General features: G+C 40.0%; 1 protein-coding gene across 3 annotated transcripts in view; it reads right to left on the minus strand.

Moving 5' to 3' along the window:
- FHIP1A (FHF complex subunit HOOK interacting protein 1A) overlaps positions 1–18722 on the minus strand; it is a 310572-nt gene that overhangs the window by 23812 nt on the left and 268038 nt on the right. For 2 of the 3 annotated variants that reach the window (XM_089670461.1, XM_089670460.1), the window contains exons 8-10: positions 15943–16022; positions 6067–6251; positions 1237–2256 (exon numbers count right to left, since the gene is read on the minus strand). In XM_089670461.1, the coding sequence (XP_089526587.1) occupies positions 1237–2256; positions 6067–6251; positions 15943–16022 (1285 nt within the window). The remainder of the gene's footprint in view (positions 1–1236; positions 2257–6066; positions 6252–15942; positions 16023–18722) is intronic. The other variant, XM_089670462.1, reaches the window with a different exon arrangement.

The following is an 18722-nucleotide window of genomic DNA, read 5'->3' on the forward strand; positions in this document are numbered from 1 at the left end:
GTGAACAACAGTCACTGCTGTTCCAGGTCTTTGCCTCCTCATTGGCTGAGACAGCAAGTGGGAGCCATTGTGTCAGGAATGGGCTCAGCACAGGTGGTGCTGGGGCTCACCTGCCTTGTAGGCTGCAGTACCAGTGCTGGCCAGCGGGTGCTCTCAGCAGCCAGAATCTCACTCCTGCAATCAAGCCATCACCTGAGGCTGATTGCAGGAGGTGTATTTAAACAAGGCCTGCAGTCAGTGCCTTGGTGTTTGTTCCCATGAGCCCCTGTACCTGCATCCTGTCTGATATTCCTGCCTGATCTGGACTCTGCTAGAACTCTGCCTGCACCGACCCCGGCTATTCCTGACCACTCTCCTGCCTGCTCCTTTGTACCTTGTCTGCCCGATAGTTACCGACCTGGCCTGCCTGACTACGTTTGTGTTCCCGCACATACTGGGATCTGTTGGAGGTTTGGTTCTTGCACTGTGTGTTTGGGTGTACTGTGTAGCTTTTAATAAATTATATTCTTTTACACCATACTTGAAGCCTGCATTTCCCTGTGTCAATCCACACATCTCTGGTCATACCTGGAGCCCTGACACATTGGCTCCCGCTGCTGGCAATCACATCCAGTCATCCAATGAGGAGAGAGAGGGGGTGGGGCCAAGCTGGACATACTGAGCAGCCAGTGCCCCCATAGCAAGCTGCTTGCTGTGGGGGCACCAGACAGGAGGGAGGGGCCAGGACAGCCTGGGGGGAACCCAAGAAGAGAAGGATCCAGGCTGCTCTGTGCAAAACCACTGGACACGGTAGGTAAGTATAGCATGTTTGTTATTTAAAAAAACAAACAAAAAAAAAACCTTTAGAATCGCGTTAACTAGAACATGGTTTTCAAGTGTAACATTAAAAGAACAATATCAGTGGACCTAGTTACTTTTTTTTACAACTGTCAAAGCACTATAAACCCAATTGAAGTCTCAGTTTAAATCAACTAAATACATTCCAAAGTCATCAAAACAACATACTGTATGTTACAAGTCTAACAGTTTGGCTTTCTTAAGAAAGTTATCACAGTCTGTAGTAGAAAAGCCTTTCCCCTGCAAGGATGTAGCTGAGAAAGACCGTTGCTGGTTGTGGAGAACCAGTGGTTTCTCTGCCTCTGTCTGACAAGCTCCCTGCTGAGTCAGAGTTGAAGCTCTCCAGGGAGCATGAGCTTTGCTTAGCTAATTTAAACTGAAAGTAATATACATTAGTACCTGTGAAAGGTGCTGCTTGGGACCGAGGAGAGTTATTAGTGTATTTGCCAGGTTCCTTTGGCCCAAATGGTGATGAGACACTTTCTGATGATGGTGTTCCCAAGGAATACTTTTCAAAGTCGTCATCATCTTCATCAACTAGGGAAACGCTTTCATGAGCTGGTGAACTGGGCACCTCTATTGAGGTGGTTTTCAGCCCATTTATGATCTCATCACAACGAGCTATGAAATCCTCACTCTCCGGACTTAATGGTTTTTTACTGGAATTCCAGTCTGCCTCAGTTGCAAGATCAAGATCCAGTTTTGGTATATCTTTTCTGTGCCTTTTTACAGTATCTCTGTTCACAGTTGCATTTTTTGTATTGTTTTCCACAATTGTACTTCCCATTTGGACCTGAGAATTCTCATCATTAAGTTTATGTAGCTGATCTGATGTCAGATTATTTGTTGACATGTCCTTATTTTCTTCCTCTACTGTATCAGTGGAATCTTTTTCTGCACACAACCTGTAAACCATTACATCGTCCTGAAAATCGGATTCTTCAATATATGACCCTTTAATGAACATTATTGCATTCTTTTTCATTTCTTGAATGTGTTGTGGGGGCTCTGGTGGTAATACGGGATCAGGAGTTGGCTGTGGTGAACAGTTACCGGAGTCTGGAGATATTCCTGTGTCATAGCTGTCATCCCACTCAAGATCAATCTGAAGTTTTCCTCCAACAGAGGGATGATCAGAAGAGAAAGACCCTAAATTACGTCTGTTTGTACCTCTGAAAGTTGGAAACTCACTTCTTCTAAAACTGCTCTCTAGAAGAGCTTGAAAAGAAGTCTCTGGATCTGGATTTTCCCCATCATATGGGGCTGACCATACCTTACAGTCTTCAGCACACCTATTTATATTCTCATGGGCTTCAAAAAGATACTCTAAGTAGCTGGCATCCACCGTTTGCATGATTTCCTCATCAAAGGTTGACTCAACTTCGGATGAAGGTGATGATACTTTAGGATCACTGGGATCTGTACAAGGAAGCATGAATAATTTGGTCAGTGTGTCTACTGCTTACTATGTATCCACTTTTAGAATACCAAAATAGCTTGCACAAAGTAGAGATTCACATAGTAGAAATATTAGTATATAAATACGCTGTATGCTTATGTTCTTTGCTTGGAAAATAGGGTTAAGGCAGCCCCTCAGCTATGGTTCCACTAAACTTTGAATGGAACATTTTCTGTAATCAATACAAATACAGAATGATAGCCACACAGGTGCAAATTTTGCCCACGGTCACCCTACTATTAATCGCTAGTGATTGCTACACAAATGGAACAATAGAACATAGCATTTAGTAGCTATCAATTTGTATTAGCAGCACGATGCTTCAAATGTAGGTGATTAATTGCTATAACATATAGTATAGCATGTGTAGCAATCACTAGTGAAAAATTACAGGGTGGTCATCAGCAATGATCAGTTTAGCAAAAATAGTCCATGTTCACCCAGATTTAGGCTTTCTCTGTGTTATTGTGTGTCTTGTTATCGCATTTCCTTTAGAGGGGGCACCTAAGTACTAAAATATACCTTTCCCTTCTTTCCAGTACAAATTGTCAAGGTACTGTGGTAATGGTAATGTATACGCTAACTTAAACTGGGACAGATTCCAACCATTTCAGTCATAATTAGTAATATACTGATTTATGTATTAGCCAGTTGGACAGGGCTATAGAGCACAATGTCCCAGAAATTATAGCTTTGTAAAATTGCTTATTGAGTTCTTTGTTCATTTGTCTCCTAAAATAACAAAAAGCACGAAATCGCCTCTTTTTGCTCTGAATATCTTCCTCTAAGGTAAATGCTCTTCTGACACAGAGCTGATTGTAAACCGAAAAGTTATTATTGCAATTGTGCTGAATCCTGATCCTCTTAACCTTGTGAAAGTTATACCGGAGTGCACACACACTTAGATGACAAATAGGCCAACGGTTTAATCTACGCTATTGAAAGGGGAATAAAAAAAAAATCACAGGACAGGATTGTTAGTCTTCATGTATTTTGTTATAAGAAATAGAAGAAAGAACTAGGTTCCAAATTCAATGCACACACCTGCTGGACAAGTACAGGTGAAACACTTTCATCATTTTAAGATACTTTTTAAGATTTGCAAATAGGTAGCTTTGGTATGATCTCACTTAAAGTGGTTCTAAAGGCCCTTTTATCTTCTTAAAATAAAAAACATGTCATACTTACCTGCTCTGTGCAGTGGTAATGCACAGAGCAACCTCTATTCTCTCCTTCTCAGGTCCCCTGCCGGCACTCCTGTCCCCCCCTACTGAGTGCCCCCAGAGCAAGCTTGCTCTGGGGGCACTCATGCATGCTTGCTTCTGAGCTGAATCTATGTGTCTATAGGCCACATAGAGCGTGGCTCGGTCCCACCCCCGCTTCCTCCTCACTGGCTGTGATTGACAGCAGCAGGAGCAAAATGGTTTTTACCCTCATGCAGAATGAATAAAGGTAAAAACTTTCAGGCTTTAGAACCACTTTAATGTTGAGCATGAACCAAGGAAACCATTCAGTTTGTAATTCTGTACTTTGTAGTATTATAGAACATTTTCTTTTTAAAACAACTATTCCATCATATTACAACTATGTATGAGCGTTCAAGTCAAATTAGAACTTTTAATTTTACAGGTATAAAAAGGGATGCTAGCGTGACGGTACTACACACAGTAGTAAGTGGAAAGTGTGGCCTATTACTAATAGGCGGCGCACATGTCGCAGGCCAGACCGGAGACCATTAATCAAGATGGCAGAGAACAGTGTTAGTGCGTGCATGAAACAGCGTGTGGTGATGAAGATTCTTGTGAACGAAGGCATAAAACCCGCGGATATCTACAGAAGACTTCAAGCACAGTACGGTCATCAGACACTTAGCCACAGTAAAACATTTGAATGGTGTAAATGTTTCAAAGAAGGTCGTTCGTCCATCAGTGATGAACGCAGCCATGGTGGTTCCCAGCCCACAGCAGTCATTTCTTTGAACATTCAGCGCATGGATCACCTGATCCTGGATAATGGACACATAACCTGTCGTGAAATTGCAAAAGAGATTAATCTTTCTGTGGGAACAGTGAACACAATCATGGATAAACATTTGCATTTCCAAAATCGTAGCGCACGCTGGGTACCGAGACAGCTTTCCGCTCCTGAATCAAAATGAGCATCAAAGCATTGGAAGCATGCGGACTGACCACCACCAAAAAAATTTTGAACAGTTGCTGCGTCTGCAGGTAAAGTGATGGCAATTGTTTTCTGGAAAAAACATGGTGTGGATTTTCTACTCAGTGGTGCCACTATCAACAGTGAATACTACTGTTGTGTTCTGAGTGATGTGTATATGCGTCTGCAGAAAAAAACGGTCTTGTTTGATCACTAAGGGTGTCATACTGCTCTCCGCAATATGGATATATTACAGGAACTTGGCTGGAAGGTATTGTCACATCCCCCTTACAGCCCAGACCACGCTCTCAGTGATTTCCACTTGTTTGGACCCCTAAAAGAGTTCCTCAGGGGTTAGCATTTCAGCACTGATGATGAAGTGAAGCAGGCTGTTCTAGGATGGTTCAGGCATACTAACAAATCTTTCTATGCCAAAGCTTCCAGGCATTAGTTAAATGCTGGGATTAATTTATCAGGCGAGTATGTGGATAAATAAATTCAATTTCCACTCCTTGAAATTTGTTCTTTTATTATATAAACTCAGTCCTGGTTTGACTTGAATGCCCCTCGTACTTATGTCTACAATACATAGCATGCATTTCCGGCAAGATCAACAGGTGTTTTCTGTACTTGCTGAAAATTTTCCTAGGCGGAAAAAAGAAAACCATACCAGCCACCACAGGATTATATGTTTGCTCTTGCATTTATCTATTCTTTAATTTTTGGTATCTTTATAAAAAGTGGTTCTAAAGGCAGAAGGTTTATTACCATCATGCATAATATGCATTAAGGCAAAAATACTTCTGCAAGCAGCTCGATTTCCCTCTCCCCCCCTCCCAAATACGTACCTGAGCTGGATCTCAATCCAGTTTTGTGCACAACAGCAGAGACTCTCTCTGCTCCCTCCCTAATCATTGGCCCAAACACAGCAGTGAAAGCCATTGACTCCTGCTAATGCCAATCACAGCCAATGAGGAAAGATTGGGGGGCAGGGCCGAGCTGCGCACTGTGTGTCTCAGGAGCAAGCATGCATGAGTGCCCCCATAGCAAGCAGCTTCCTATGGGGGAACTTAGTGGGGGGGGAGGGGGGAGGATGGGTGGTGGGGGGACCCCAGAAGAGGAGGATCAGGGCTACTCTGTGCAAAACCATTGCACAGAGCAGGTAAGTGTAACATTCTTGTTATTTTTTTTTTTTTAAATTAAATCTGATCCTTTAGAATCACTTTAGGAAGAAGAAGAGTTTTTATTTAATATAACTATTTCATGTTATTAAAAGAAAATATACCAAGAAATTCAATGCAAAACTCCAAAGTGGTTGTATCTTGAACAGTCGTTAACAAAAACTAAGCAAAGGAAAAAGGGGGTGTTGTCCATAGCAACTAAAGTGTTCCTTTTATTATTCAATCTCCTCTTGGAAACTGAAAGCAGGGATCTGACCCTTTTGCTGTAGACAACTGCTTGTCTTTTCTTTGCTGCAGCGATTATAAAGTAGCCTCAAAATATATGTCATTTCCATAGGAAAGATGAAAGATTATTATTTTAAAAGCATTTAGAAACCCTTACATGCCAGTTCACATCATTGCAATTTAAAGCATATCAGAGCTGCCTGTTACCTTTTTGTCTAAATTTTGACAACATTATGAAATTTTTTTCCAAACTCCCAGCATTACCAGTAGTATTATTTGCACAGCAGTCTGGGGTTAAGGCCAAATATTTAGCAGCAGATGCCGAATAGCAATCTCCTTCTTTCACTGCCCATCGCTGGCTAACCATCATGTGGTTACATGGCAATAAATACCTGGCAAAGAAAAATAAAAAAGCATTATTTACCCAGGTCAAAAGAAAAAACAGGGCACTCTGTTTGGAAATGAGCTTGATAAGAGCTTGAAAGATACAGGCATTTATACTCTATATTAACTCATAAAAACAATTACAAATCATAGTTTATTGATCTGACTACAGTAAATGGAAATCTAATTGCTAGTGGAAATTGCAGTTTCCGAAATGTAACATAAATAGAAGTCAGGGTAAAGTAGTCCATGAAGTACAAGACTTTAATTTTTAAGCATACATGGAATTACAAATCTCAGGAGAGCAAGCAATCATTTTGATCTTTTGCTTAATTCCCTCATCTTTTTCTACAATAAAAAGAGATCAGCCCCTGAATTATGCCATGGTTTCATTGCACAACACAGTATATGGACACTCGTGGATGTCTGGGGCCATAGCTTGGAAAGACAAAAGAGAAAACGTCTGCAATAAATAATACATATTACATGACTTTACTCTCTGACAGCATGTTATGGAGTACAGTGTATTGTTCTAGGCCAGTCATACAGCGTCAGATCTTTTATCCACCTATTCTTACTGCCATCACTGGACCGGTTCAGCCTCTGACTCAAGCAAATCTCTTCTGAAATGCTATTTTGTTGTGCAGGTTGTACAGTGATTTTTAAACATATTAGAAGGCCTTGAGTCTGATTCTGAGGACAAACTTTCCAGACAACAAAACTGCAAACACTACTTGAAAAAGCCTTGGGCATTTGCGGTGGCCATGGGGCCAGATTTCAGTAATAGATATGTAAGCTGCCTTGTAGTGCCATCCTAATAACGATTGCCGTTTCTGACTGAACAGCAATAGTAAAAAAATGTCCTATAAATACTATGGGCAAAAACATATTTACATGTCCTTGTTGCTGATTTCCTACCTTTTTTGAATATGGCATCCGCCTTCTAGTTGCTCTGAAAGAGCCTATTCATTTTCAAATTAAACCGTCAATTCTCTTTGGTTTCCTCTTTGTAAGACCAGTAGCTGTTATGCCTTCTATTCCCCCAGCCACTGGTTTTGGCACATCCCTTCTGTAGTTCTTTCTCCAGGTAGCAGTGATGTAATTCAGCTCCACTCTCAGTGGTGGGCGGACCGAGACTCTAAGACTCTCACACACATTCAACATATAAAGGCCTAGTGTACCCGCCCACATTCACTACAATTCCCAGTGATTGATGGTAACTGTAGTTTCCTTTTACTGCAGAAAGAGAGGAGCGGATATGGTGTAATCCCTTCTATTACACCTCCTTGGCAGAGCAGATGCTCTTATCTTCTGAATTGCAGAGATGGGGTCATGAAAATTCAATTTGATTTTTCCCCTAAATGGTAAGGATTTTCAAAATTGTATTAAGTGTTTAGTGTTTTTTGTAGGAGGATGTATTATTTAGTGAATATTTTGGCTATCCCGGAGTTCTTTAATACATATCTTTCTGAAGAGCAAGACATGCTGATCATCTGATTTCCTTTCGAAAATGTTGTTGCTATACGTTGGTTGCCATCCCAACATTTGGGTTGCTATTAATATTTGTCATCCCACTCCTCTATATTAGTTTGCATCATGTATAGTTGTTTTAGCTCTGAAGAAGGGAGTACGTCTCCCGAAACGCATTAGTTACCCTGTTGCCAGACTACCATTTTCTCGGACTGTCACATTGGTTCCTAGCTTGTTTTATGAATCTTGGTTTGTGAGTATATACTTTTGTCATTTTTAAATACATTTCTTTTTATCACAGTAATGCATGAGGAGAGTGCACCCCTTCTTTGCTTTCTTTCTGTATTATCAAGATTCCCCAATCTTTAGAGGGCTGCACCTCAGCGAGTGACTGTTACTATGGTCCTGGGATGCTCACAGACTTGACTTGTGTTGCTTTTTTTTCTGCTACTAATATTCAGCCATATAAGATAGGGAAAGATACTCTGATTGCAACAAGCATGCAATTCAGCAATCAATGGAATAACATATACCTTTAGTTGAATAATGGCTAAACATTTAGAAACCCTAATTATAAATACCATTGGAAATACTTGGATTCAATTATGGCCTTTTCAGTAATTTTTAACTCAAAGTTAACAAACATAGGTTTTTAAATTAACCGACTGGTTTTATCCATGGCAAAAAGTGTATTTACATCCTAACAATACACTTCTTTCAGTTTCTATCTTTTGGTTTGTTAAAAATACCACTGAAGTGTTTTATTATGTTGGTTTCAAAAGTGCAAATAAAAATCAGAAATTAAAAGCTGTCCTATGCACACTTAAATGAAGGAATCTAATAATTATGCAGTCCAAAACAACAATAGGGAGAGCTAATTAGTATCTATGTTGTGGATATTGGGATATGGGATGGATCTGCTAAAGACAACTGGGCTGAATAGATTAGCTAAAGACAACTGGGCAGGGTTGACACCACTCATTCCATAAAAATGCTGTGTATTGTCAGCCCACAATACGACGTAGAAGCTGAATGCATTTCTGATAGATTGAAAGTATTTTTCTGTATTTGAAGGACAAACATTGGGAAATGTGCATTTGATGCAGATTTTACTGTATATTCTTTTCTTATTTTGCCCTAATATACACTTTAATTCAACAGCATGAGGGACACATGAAGGAAAAACCCACATTGCACTCCCTATGCTATAGAGTGGGAAGGGGGTAAACAGAGGACAGGATTGCTTATAGCTGAGTATTAAAGTGGTAATAAACTGAAGCTTATTTAAAAAAAATAGCTGGTCCCCTTGCAGGCTCAAGTCATAATATGTTAGTATACACCGCATACTGGCACATTATGACAGACTTACCTAAAAAAAAATGGATCCTTCCAGCAGCATGCTGTCACCACTGACAAGGATTCCATCTTCACCCGGTTTTCCTTTTGGGCTTTGACTATTTGAATGGCCAGGCTTCGATGATGTCACTCCCGCACCTTAGCACTGGAACCACAGCAGCAGCACAGCTCTCTCAATGGACGGCATGCCATCTATTGAGAGCCCAGTGCGCATGTGCCAGAGACGTCACCAGCTGCTACATATGGAAATTTCTCCTGAACGGTGCATGTTTAGGAGATAATCACTGTACCTACAGGCTTACTTGAAGATACAGAATAAAAAGCAGAGTTTACTACTTACATAATTACATAGTTAGTCTGGCTGAAAAAAGAAAAAATCCATCCAGTTCAACCATAAAAAAAAAAAACGTTACAATCCTATACCCACAGTTGATCAAGAGGAAGGCAAAAAAAACCCAGTAAAGCATGATCCAATTTGCTGCTGCTGGGTAAAAAAATTCCTTCCTGATCGCCTGAGAGGCAATCAGATATTCCCTGGATCAACTTTACCTATAAATGTCAGTATCCAGTTATATTATGTGTGTCTAGGAAGGAATCCAGGCCATTTTGAAGCAATCCACTGAGCTGGCCAGAACCAACTCTTGAGGGAGTCTATTCCACATTTTCACAGCTCTCACTGTGAAGAAACCTTTCTACTACTGCTTTAAACACATAGCCCACTATGCTTTATAAACTTGTTAAAACTATATGAAATGCAGATATACTAAAATCACACTACAAAACTCGTTTTAGACTTCCACTCCCTTGTGCTGGCTTCTATTTTTAATCCCACAGTTTCTAAAAGCTTCTGTAATAAGCAGAGGATTAAACGTTGTATGTATAACAGGGAATATTTTATCTCCAATTGGTGTTGTACGTAAAAAGAGGTATTTCATTAATTAAAATAAGCCTTTGTTCATAGCAGTAAGTCAATGAAGCTGCATGTGTGAAGGTGCAGAAACAGAAGGTTCGCTCCTGCAGGGAAAATATCTTTGATTTTGTTTTCACTCTTTGGCCTCCTGCAAAGCAGTCCCCCACATAATAACCCACACACATAAATGTATGCAGTGATACAGTTCACCAATATGCCATTTCATGCAATGCAAAATAAGGTATGCATGAATTTCTCAGACTTGACATGCCTGCTATGTTAAAATGAATGACACTGCATGTCAAAACATAAAAATTAACTTGTTTAAAATGTTTTTATTGAATGCATTTTAATGCAACTCTTTGAAGAAGAACTTGATGAATTCAAACAACACTGCATTGTTTTTGGATGTCATGTCCATTATTGTGCATGATTTGGTACATTAAATCACGTTTTGCAATTAAATACTGTGTAAATGTTATAGGCAGGTTATTTTTTGGTAGGAAAGGTATTTAATGGTGCTGCTACACAAGGGAGGAAGCGGTTTACTAAAACTGAAAAGTGCAAAATCTGATGCAGATCTGCTTCCAGATTAAAGCCTAAAGTGTTTGTGAAGACAACCTTTTTGTTAAATAGCTAACATGTCATACTTACCTTGATGTTCCCACATCAATAAAACTCCCCACGAATAGGGCTGTGCTGCCCTCTAGTGAAACCAAAAAATACAATAATAAATAAAAACCCTCCTGAGTATCAAACCCAATGTGTAATAGAATAAATCTGTGAAAGAAATAAAGTCAATAGTAAATAAAAACAAAAAACTGGCTGAGCCACTAAATCCAAATGGTATGTGAAATATATATAAAAAATAAACCAAAATTAAATAGCAATAAACATCTGTCCAACCTATAATAAACACCCAGCTCAGCTGAAGAATAAAGTGTAAAAACAACAAAAATATGTGAAACGTATATCAGAAATAAAACATGATAACAATAGCAATAAACCCCTGGCCAAGCTATAATAAACACCCTGTATCATAAATCATATATATAAAGTGCAGCGCTGTGATATATATCAATGAATAAAAGTTCATGCAATCTTCATAAACAAATGAGGAATATGGAGTGAAAATCTTCCTTATGCAAAATAGGTGACTGGAACCATATAGAAGAAATGTGCACTCAAGGACCGCGCATTAAAAATGCGCATGTATATGACCAGCAATCCAGGTAATCAGCAATGCACAAGGTACATCCCTCACAGGTGGATCATCAGCCTTGGGTGTAGTGGTATGCAGCAGGATTAAAACCAGTAAATGGGCAGCCTAGGTCAGGGGTAGGCAACCTGCGGCTCTCCAGCTGTTGCAGGACTACAAGTTCCATCATGCCTCTGCAAGTCATAGCTGTAACTGTCAGTTTTCTAATGTTGCAATGCCTCATGGGAAATGTAGTTCCACAACAGCTAGGGAGCCGCAGGTTGCCTACCCCTGGCCTAGGTGAATGAGCTCCCTCTTCTGGATGCAAAATACACTGTGGACCAGCTGCTGTGGATCTGAAACCCTCAGAAAGGGGGTCAAAAACAAAGAGGGGGTGCCAATAGTGTAGTAGGTAAAAGCTGATTTATTGGTCATAAAAAGTCAAATCATGGGTACAAGTACAACAATGAATTGCCAGCATTATGTGGAAATAGAAAAAAATTTGCACTGACCCAGCCAGAAAAATGGCCGCCGGACCTCCTCATGGTCACGGCGGTGTAAACGTCACACGTGCTGTCAGCTCCTCCTGAGGCCTTTCGTGCTACGGCACTTCATCAGAGGGGAGGCCAACAGCTGATTACCTGGATTGCTGGTCATATAGTACATGCGCATTTTTAATGCGCGGTCGGTGAGTGTGCATTTCTTCCATATGGTTCCAGTCACCTATTTTGCATAAGGAAGATTTTCACTCCATATTCCTCATTTGTTTATGAAGATTGCATGAACTTTTATTCATTGATATATATCACAGCACTGCACTTTACATATATGATTTATGATACAAGGTTTTGGTGATTCTTTTGAGTGTTCTAGCAGCTGATTATATGAGCGCTCGCTTTATATCTATATATAATAAACACCCAGCTGAGCTGAAGCATTTAAGGGAAAAACAGGGTGAACACAGAAGGTGGCTCCTGAACATACCAGAAAAGATGTCACAAGCTTCCGTCCTACGCGGTACGCCACGAGTCACGTGGCTTCTTCTAGGAGCCCTGATATATGTTTCATATACCATTTGAATTTAGTGGCTCCGCCAGTTTTTTGCTTTTATTTACTATTAACTCTATTTGTTTCATAGATTTATTCTATTACACATTGGGTTTGAAGCTCAGGAGGGGTTTTATTTATTATTAGTGTATTTTTCGGGTCACTAGAGGGAAAGACATGGAAAGGTAGCTGCTCTCATGCACATCACTAGATCGCGATCAGTCAGGGGTAAGTAATTGAGGGGGGGGGGGGCTGCGGAGGATGCTGCACACTGAAGGTTTTATACCTTCATGCATAGAATACATGAAAGTAAAAAAAGAAACCTTTCGCTTTTAGAGCAAGCTGTAGTTGGAAGCTGATTGGCTACCATGCACAGCTGCACCAGATTCTTAGGCATCCAGTTTTAGTCAATCTCCATCAATGCATACAAATGCATTTTTGTTTTTTGGATTGCATAGAAAGAATTAGAAGCCAGGAATGTTGGCAATCTTAGGCTTACCATGCTAGAATAACGCCTTTGGGAATGCCATCATTTTAATTTTGCCATCTAAGTGTTGTAAAGATGTATACAGTGGGGACGATTTACTAACATGTTTACTTTGCTGGGGAATTTACACTTATTTTAGTAAATGAGATAAAGTTGTACTGACTTCAATAATTCAATCATTTGCAATCAGAACTTCTGGTTTAGTTTTCTTTACATGTGATTGAGTATTCTTGGCAAAGTGGATTATCACCACATTTACTAAGCTAAGTGAAATTCCTTTGCAAAGAGAACATGCTGTAGGTTTTAGTAAACCATCCCCAGTGTGTAGAAGGATTAACCTTATAGGGTTATTCTGGCAAAATATTGATCACAATGGTTCTAACAGGTAGGATACAATAGTGACAATAAGTATTTTTGCATTCTTTTACAGGTAACATAGGTTATAATGATACATTTTTTGTGGCATGGTTAGTTTAAATCTGAACTACATCCAGGTATAAAGCATAATATACATGTACACTGCTCAAAAAAAATTAAAGGAACACTTTGAAAACACATCAGATCTCAATGGGGAAAAATATCATGCTGGATATCTATACTGATATGGACTGGGTAATGTGTTAGGAACGTAAGGATGCCCCATCGTTTGATGGAAATTAAAATTATCAACCTACAGAGGACTGAATTCCAAGTTGCAAAATGATGCAGCGGGCTAGTCCATTTTGCTGAAATGTAATTGCAGCAATTCAAAATGGCCCGCACATGTTTGTTTGCATGCCTGACAAGGTTGGGGCATGCTCCTAATGAGACGAAGGATGGTGTTCTGGGGTATTTCCTCCCAGATCTGGACCAGGGCATTACTGAGCTCCTGGACAGTCTGAGGTGCAACCTGGTGGCGTTGGATGGTCCAAAACATGATATCCAAGGATGTTCTATTGGATTTAGGTCAGGCGAGTGTGGGGGCCATTCAATGGTATCAATTCCTTCATCATCCAGGAACTGCCTGCATACCCTCGCCATATGTCGTGCACCAGGAGGAACCCAGGACCCACTGCACCAGCGTAGGGTCTGACAATGGGTCCAAGGATTTCATCACGAAACCTCATGGCAGTCAGGGTTCCATTTTCTAACCTGTAGAGGTCTGTGCATCCCTCCATGGATTTGCCTCCCCAGACCAACACTGACCCACCACCAAAACGGTCATGCTGAACGATGTTACAGGGCAGCATAATGTTCTCCACGGCTTCTCCAGACCCTTTCATGTCTGTCACATGTTCTCAGGGTGAACCTGCTCTCATCTGTGAAAAGCACAGGGTGCCAGTGGTGGACCTGCAAATTCTGGTGTTCAATGGCAAATGCCAATCAAGCTCTATAGTGCTAGGCAGTGAGCAGAGGGCCCACTAGAGGACGCCGGGTCTTCAGGCCACCCTCATGAAGTCTGTTTCTAATTGTTTGGTCAGAGACATTCGCACCAGTGGCCTGCTGGAGGTCCTTTTGTAGGGCTCTGGCAGTGCTCATCCTGTTCTTCCTTACACAAAGGATAAGATAACGGTCCTGCTGATGGGTTAAGGGCCTTCTACAACCCTGTCTAGCTCTCCTAGAGTAGCTGCCTGTCTCCTGGAATCTCCTCCATGCTCTGGAGACTGTGCAGGGAGACACAGCAAACCTTCTGGCAATGGCATGTATTGATGTGCCATCCTGGAGGAATTGGACTGCCTGTGCAACCTCTGTAGGGTCCAGGCATCGCCTCATGCTACCAGTAGTGACACTGACCCTACCCAAATTCAAAACTAGTGAAAAACAGTCAGAAAAGAGGAGTAGGAAAAAAATGTCAGTGGCCTCCACCTGTAAAACCATTCCTGTGTTGGGGTCATCGCATTGTTGCCCACCTAGTGCACCTGTTGTTAATTTCATTAACACCAAAGCAGCTGAAACTGATTAACAACCCCTTCTGCTACTTAACTGACCAGATCAATATCCCAGGAGTTTAATTGACTTGATGCTATACTCTGATTAAAAAGTGTACCTTTAATTTTTTTGAGCAGTATATATACAATATACATACTTTTATACATATATACAACTTCAAATATATATAAATATAAAGCAATATATACTGTACATACATATATATATATATATACATATTCATTGTAAATTACTATATGTATGTTTAAATACAACTGATGCAAATATCAGAATGTACTTAAGCCCGCCATAGACGGAGCGATTTTCTTTCCTGCAACCATGGGAGCCATTGTGTTCTCCTGGCGGGAAGGGGGGGGAGCCGACCCCACCAGGAGAACACAGTGATTACTGCTAGTGACTTAGTAGCTGCTACCAATAATCACATGTAAAATCTGACAAGCTGGTTGTAAACAAGTTGATCAAATGATCAACTTGTGTACATTCAGCCTGCCCATACATGGTTCGAATCTTAGTCGGTCCTTGCTGAACCAGCTGAGATTCAAACCGATTTTGGCTTTTGTATCAGCCTCTTTTAATCCCCTGTAAAGAAGCTCTTAGAGTTGGAAAGGGAGGAGTAGGATTAGGAGCCTATCATGCTCTGCTTCATGAACATTTGCAATACTGGGACATGCTGCTTCTTCACTGTCCATTGACAGATAGAGGGCGGGGAGGTGATCTAGCTATATGTCTGCAATAGAGAAAAAGGGAAGTTATCAACCTGGTTAGGCTGTCTAGTAGGGCTGGGCAAACCTTTGGACTGGATGGACAGAAATACAAATTATTTGGCAGATAAAACACATTATATATGTATTTAGGCTCTATATTTTCTAATTGCCTGGAGTTCATCTCCCACGCCTGTTCTCTCTAAAGCTGTTTGTGGTTGTTGGAACCTGCTGAAGGATCCTTGGCCTCTTTAAACAAAGTATAATAATAAAAAAAAATCACTATAACCTTGCATACATGCTATGTTTAGATTCAGTAAACAATTCTTTTTGATTTACTCTATTTCCCTAATGGCAGAGAGGCATTTTTCAATGCTGCTACTTGGTCAGCTAATGAGATATCACCAGAAAACTAAAATAGCCACCAACTCTCTCTAGTGACTAAAACTCAAAATATCTTTATGTCAGTCAGAAGAACAGTAACAAATGCTCTTTAAAAGCGTTTGGCATGTTATTCCTTAGAGAAATAAAAGCTACATTTTGAAAAAAAATCATACATTAATCACTTTTAAAGCAGTTTCCATAAAAATTAAATACATACCTTAAAATGAGCTGTAACATGACATCTTCGCAATGTAAACCAATAAGAGTTCGGAATAATGCCAAGGAAACCACACAGAGCTAGAGTAAAGTAAACAATATGGATAAGAAATTACTAGCATAATAAGTGTTTCTAGAAACTCTATCAAAGTGCCGCTGTTTTGTCCAGGACCAGGATGAGCACCCTGTGCTTCTTTGGCTATGGTGCAATTGTTAGAAACAGTCTCATCAAGTGTCTCCCACAGAGTGTGCCTATCCTGTGTTGTATATGGCCCCCCAATAACACTCTTACAATGAAAAAAGTGAAATCATAGGTTAGGGTTTGTGATTACACCTTTTCATGAGAGTCAGAATAATAAAAAAGTAATTGTTTATTTGTAGTATTGTCATTGACAGGTATAGCAGGCACGGCCATCAATATGCCTTGGTAGGGGACAACTCTTCTCCGTTTTTTAGTGCAGAGCTTTAAAATTTTGGTTTCCTGACAATTTACAGAGGAAGTGGTCTAGCTGACTGGAGACAGCTTTTATGAAGCCCGTTCCATATTTGGAAACAGTATACTGAAAATAAATCTAAACCCAAGAACATTTAATACATTACAGCTTATCAGTTTAAGCAAGTACAGGAAATATGTGTTGATCTTGCCAGAAATACAGTGTCCTTCCCTTGAGCAGAGCCGATGACACAACAATGTTATTTTCCCTTTGTAAACTACCAGTCCCCTCATCCCCAATGTAATGGAGATGAAGACTGGGAAATGTGTTTTGTAGTCCTGTCCCAGAGCGATAACTCTATAATATAATGTTAATATTCCCAACGCACAGGTTCCTGGGTCAGTGTAGCAACATATAGTAGGAAACCATCACAGATCAATGTTCATCTTTGCCACCACACCATAGACCATCAAAGTCATCCAAAAAGCTTTTTTTTTTGTAGAATAATCACATCACAAAGAGAAAGGTGCAACGTGGTGTGCTGGCAAATATGAACATTGTTGAGAGAACACTGAATGAATGACACTGCTGTGTGGGCAGAGCCCCGTATGGCCATGCTGTTTTTAAAAAGTGACAGCTAGTATGAGGACCTTCTCCCCATACTGCTGTCACAGGGTGGGGGGCAGCGGGCAGTGGCTGCAGCATTAGGAACATGTTACATGTTCCACCCAAAATACGAGTGGCACATGTAACATGTTCCCAAAGGTGAACTTTTCCTTTGAATTGAAATTTTCCTTTTGTTCCTTTAGGCATCTTGTCTCCTTTTATGATGCAATTACCAATAAAAGCCGATAAAACTGTGACATTACTGACAAAAGTTCCATGAAAATGCATGGCATTGTCTATGCTACATTTTTAATGGCACAGTTAAGAAATTTTCTCTGGCCTAGGTTACTGAGTTTGATAATGTGCTGTAAAATCAGATGCACTAGCTTAACCTTCTTTTAATATTCTGCACTGCTTGTTTGGTTTTTACAGTTCATTGATTTCATTTATATGGCCGCGTGATTTGTAGGATTTATGATGATTTGATTTTTATGTAGAGAACTTCCCCATTCTAAGCCAGTGCGCTATTAGACTGTAGCATCTCCCAATGACAAAACCATCTGTATTACAATAGGCATAGGCAGTAGCATGGGCCATACCAGGCTATGGATTACAGGCACGTACAGCACTCAGCAAGCTCTTAATTAACAATAGTAGTCCTTTTCCATAATCCATCTGACTTCTTTTTGCTAGTACATTCACATTGCAACTTCTGAGCAAAGGCAAGAAATCATTTAGATATTATGATTAAACTAGATACACAGAACAATGTTCGTGCTTTGCACAGCAAGCATAAAAAGTAGGCCATAAAAGTTAGTAGCTTAGTTTAAGAATTAAATAAGAATGCGTGCCATTGTATACATGGCATTTAGAATTTCTGCTTTAATTCAAGATGGAACATAGCAGTAAGTTGCTCAAAGGACAAATTATCATAACATTCTAGCACTGCTAAATGATAGAAGTTAATGCACCAACGGCAGTAAGGTCTTTAACTCTATGAAATATATTACACAAAAGGTACATTGTCATGCAGGTGTACCACCTGCACAGGTAGAAATAATCTGAATTTTCTGATAGAAAAATAGCTTGTGCATTTGTAGTATAATTCAAAAGACTTTCCTCATCAGTTTTTTTAATTAAACTGTCAGAGCAGAATTTAAAGTAACTATTTATTGTACAGATTATATTGTGAATATATTCATAACAAAAAATGTAGCTCAACAGTAGCAAATACTTGTTGGGGGGTAGATGGGTGCATATCCTTAAAGGATAAGGATATATATAGCCATTAAAAGAAATGTTTCCTCCCAGGTTTTCACTAAGCCCTGGTGCATTGCCCAGCAAGTCAGTCATTAGATTTACATAGAAACAGGATGCTGTAGGCTGACATAGATTCCTGCAACCTCATACAACATACAGCATACAACATCTCCCAAACTGGAAGGTATTTTTATTCTAAAAAGAATTGAGGGGGCCAGGAGAAAACATTTATTTTTTATGTCTAAATATGCACTTATTTCTTCAATTTAGACTTTTTTTTATTTTGGTGTGAGGTTCCCCTAAAGTCCATACCAGACCAAGAGGGCCTGATATAATGCTGGCAGTTCTTTTTTCTACATTCTGCTGTCAGCGGGGAACCCAGATTAGTCATGGTTGTTGATGTTTACTGGTTGTTAAGGACACCGGTGGCCACCCGCTCCTTAACAACCCAGTTTGTTTACCGGTTGTTAAGGACTCCAGT

The sequence above is a fragment of the Staurois parvus genome, unplaced genomic scaffold (assembly GCF_062004578.1).
Source record: "Staurois parvus isolate SC_StPar_1 unplaced genomic scaffold, SC_StPar_1.0 ptg000090l, whole genome shotgun sequence".
Taxonomy (NCBI): domain Eukaryota; kingdom Metazoa; phylum Chordata; class Amphibia; order Anura; family Ranidae; genus Staurois; species Staurois parvus.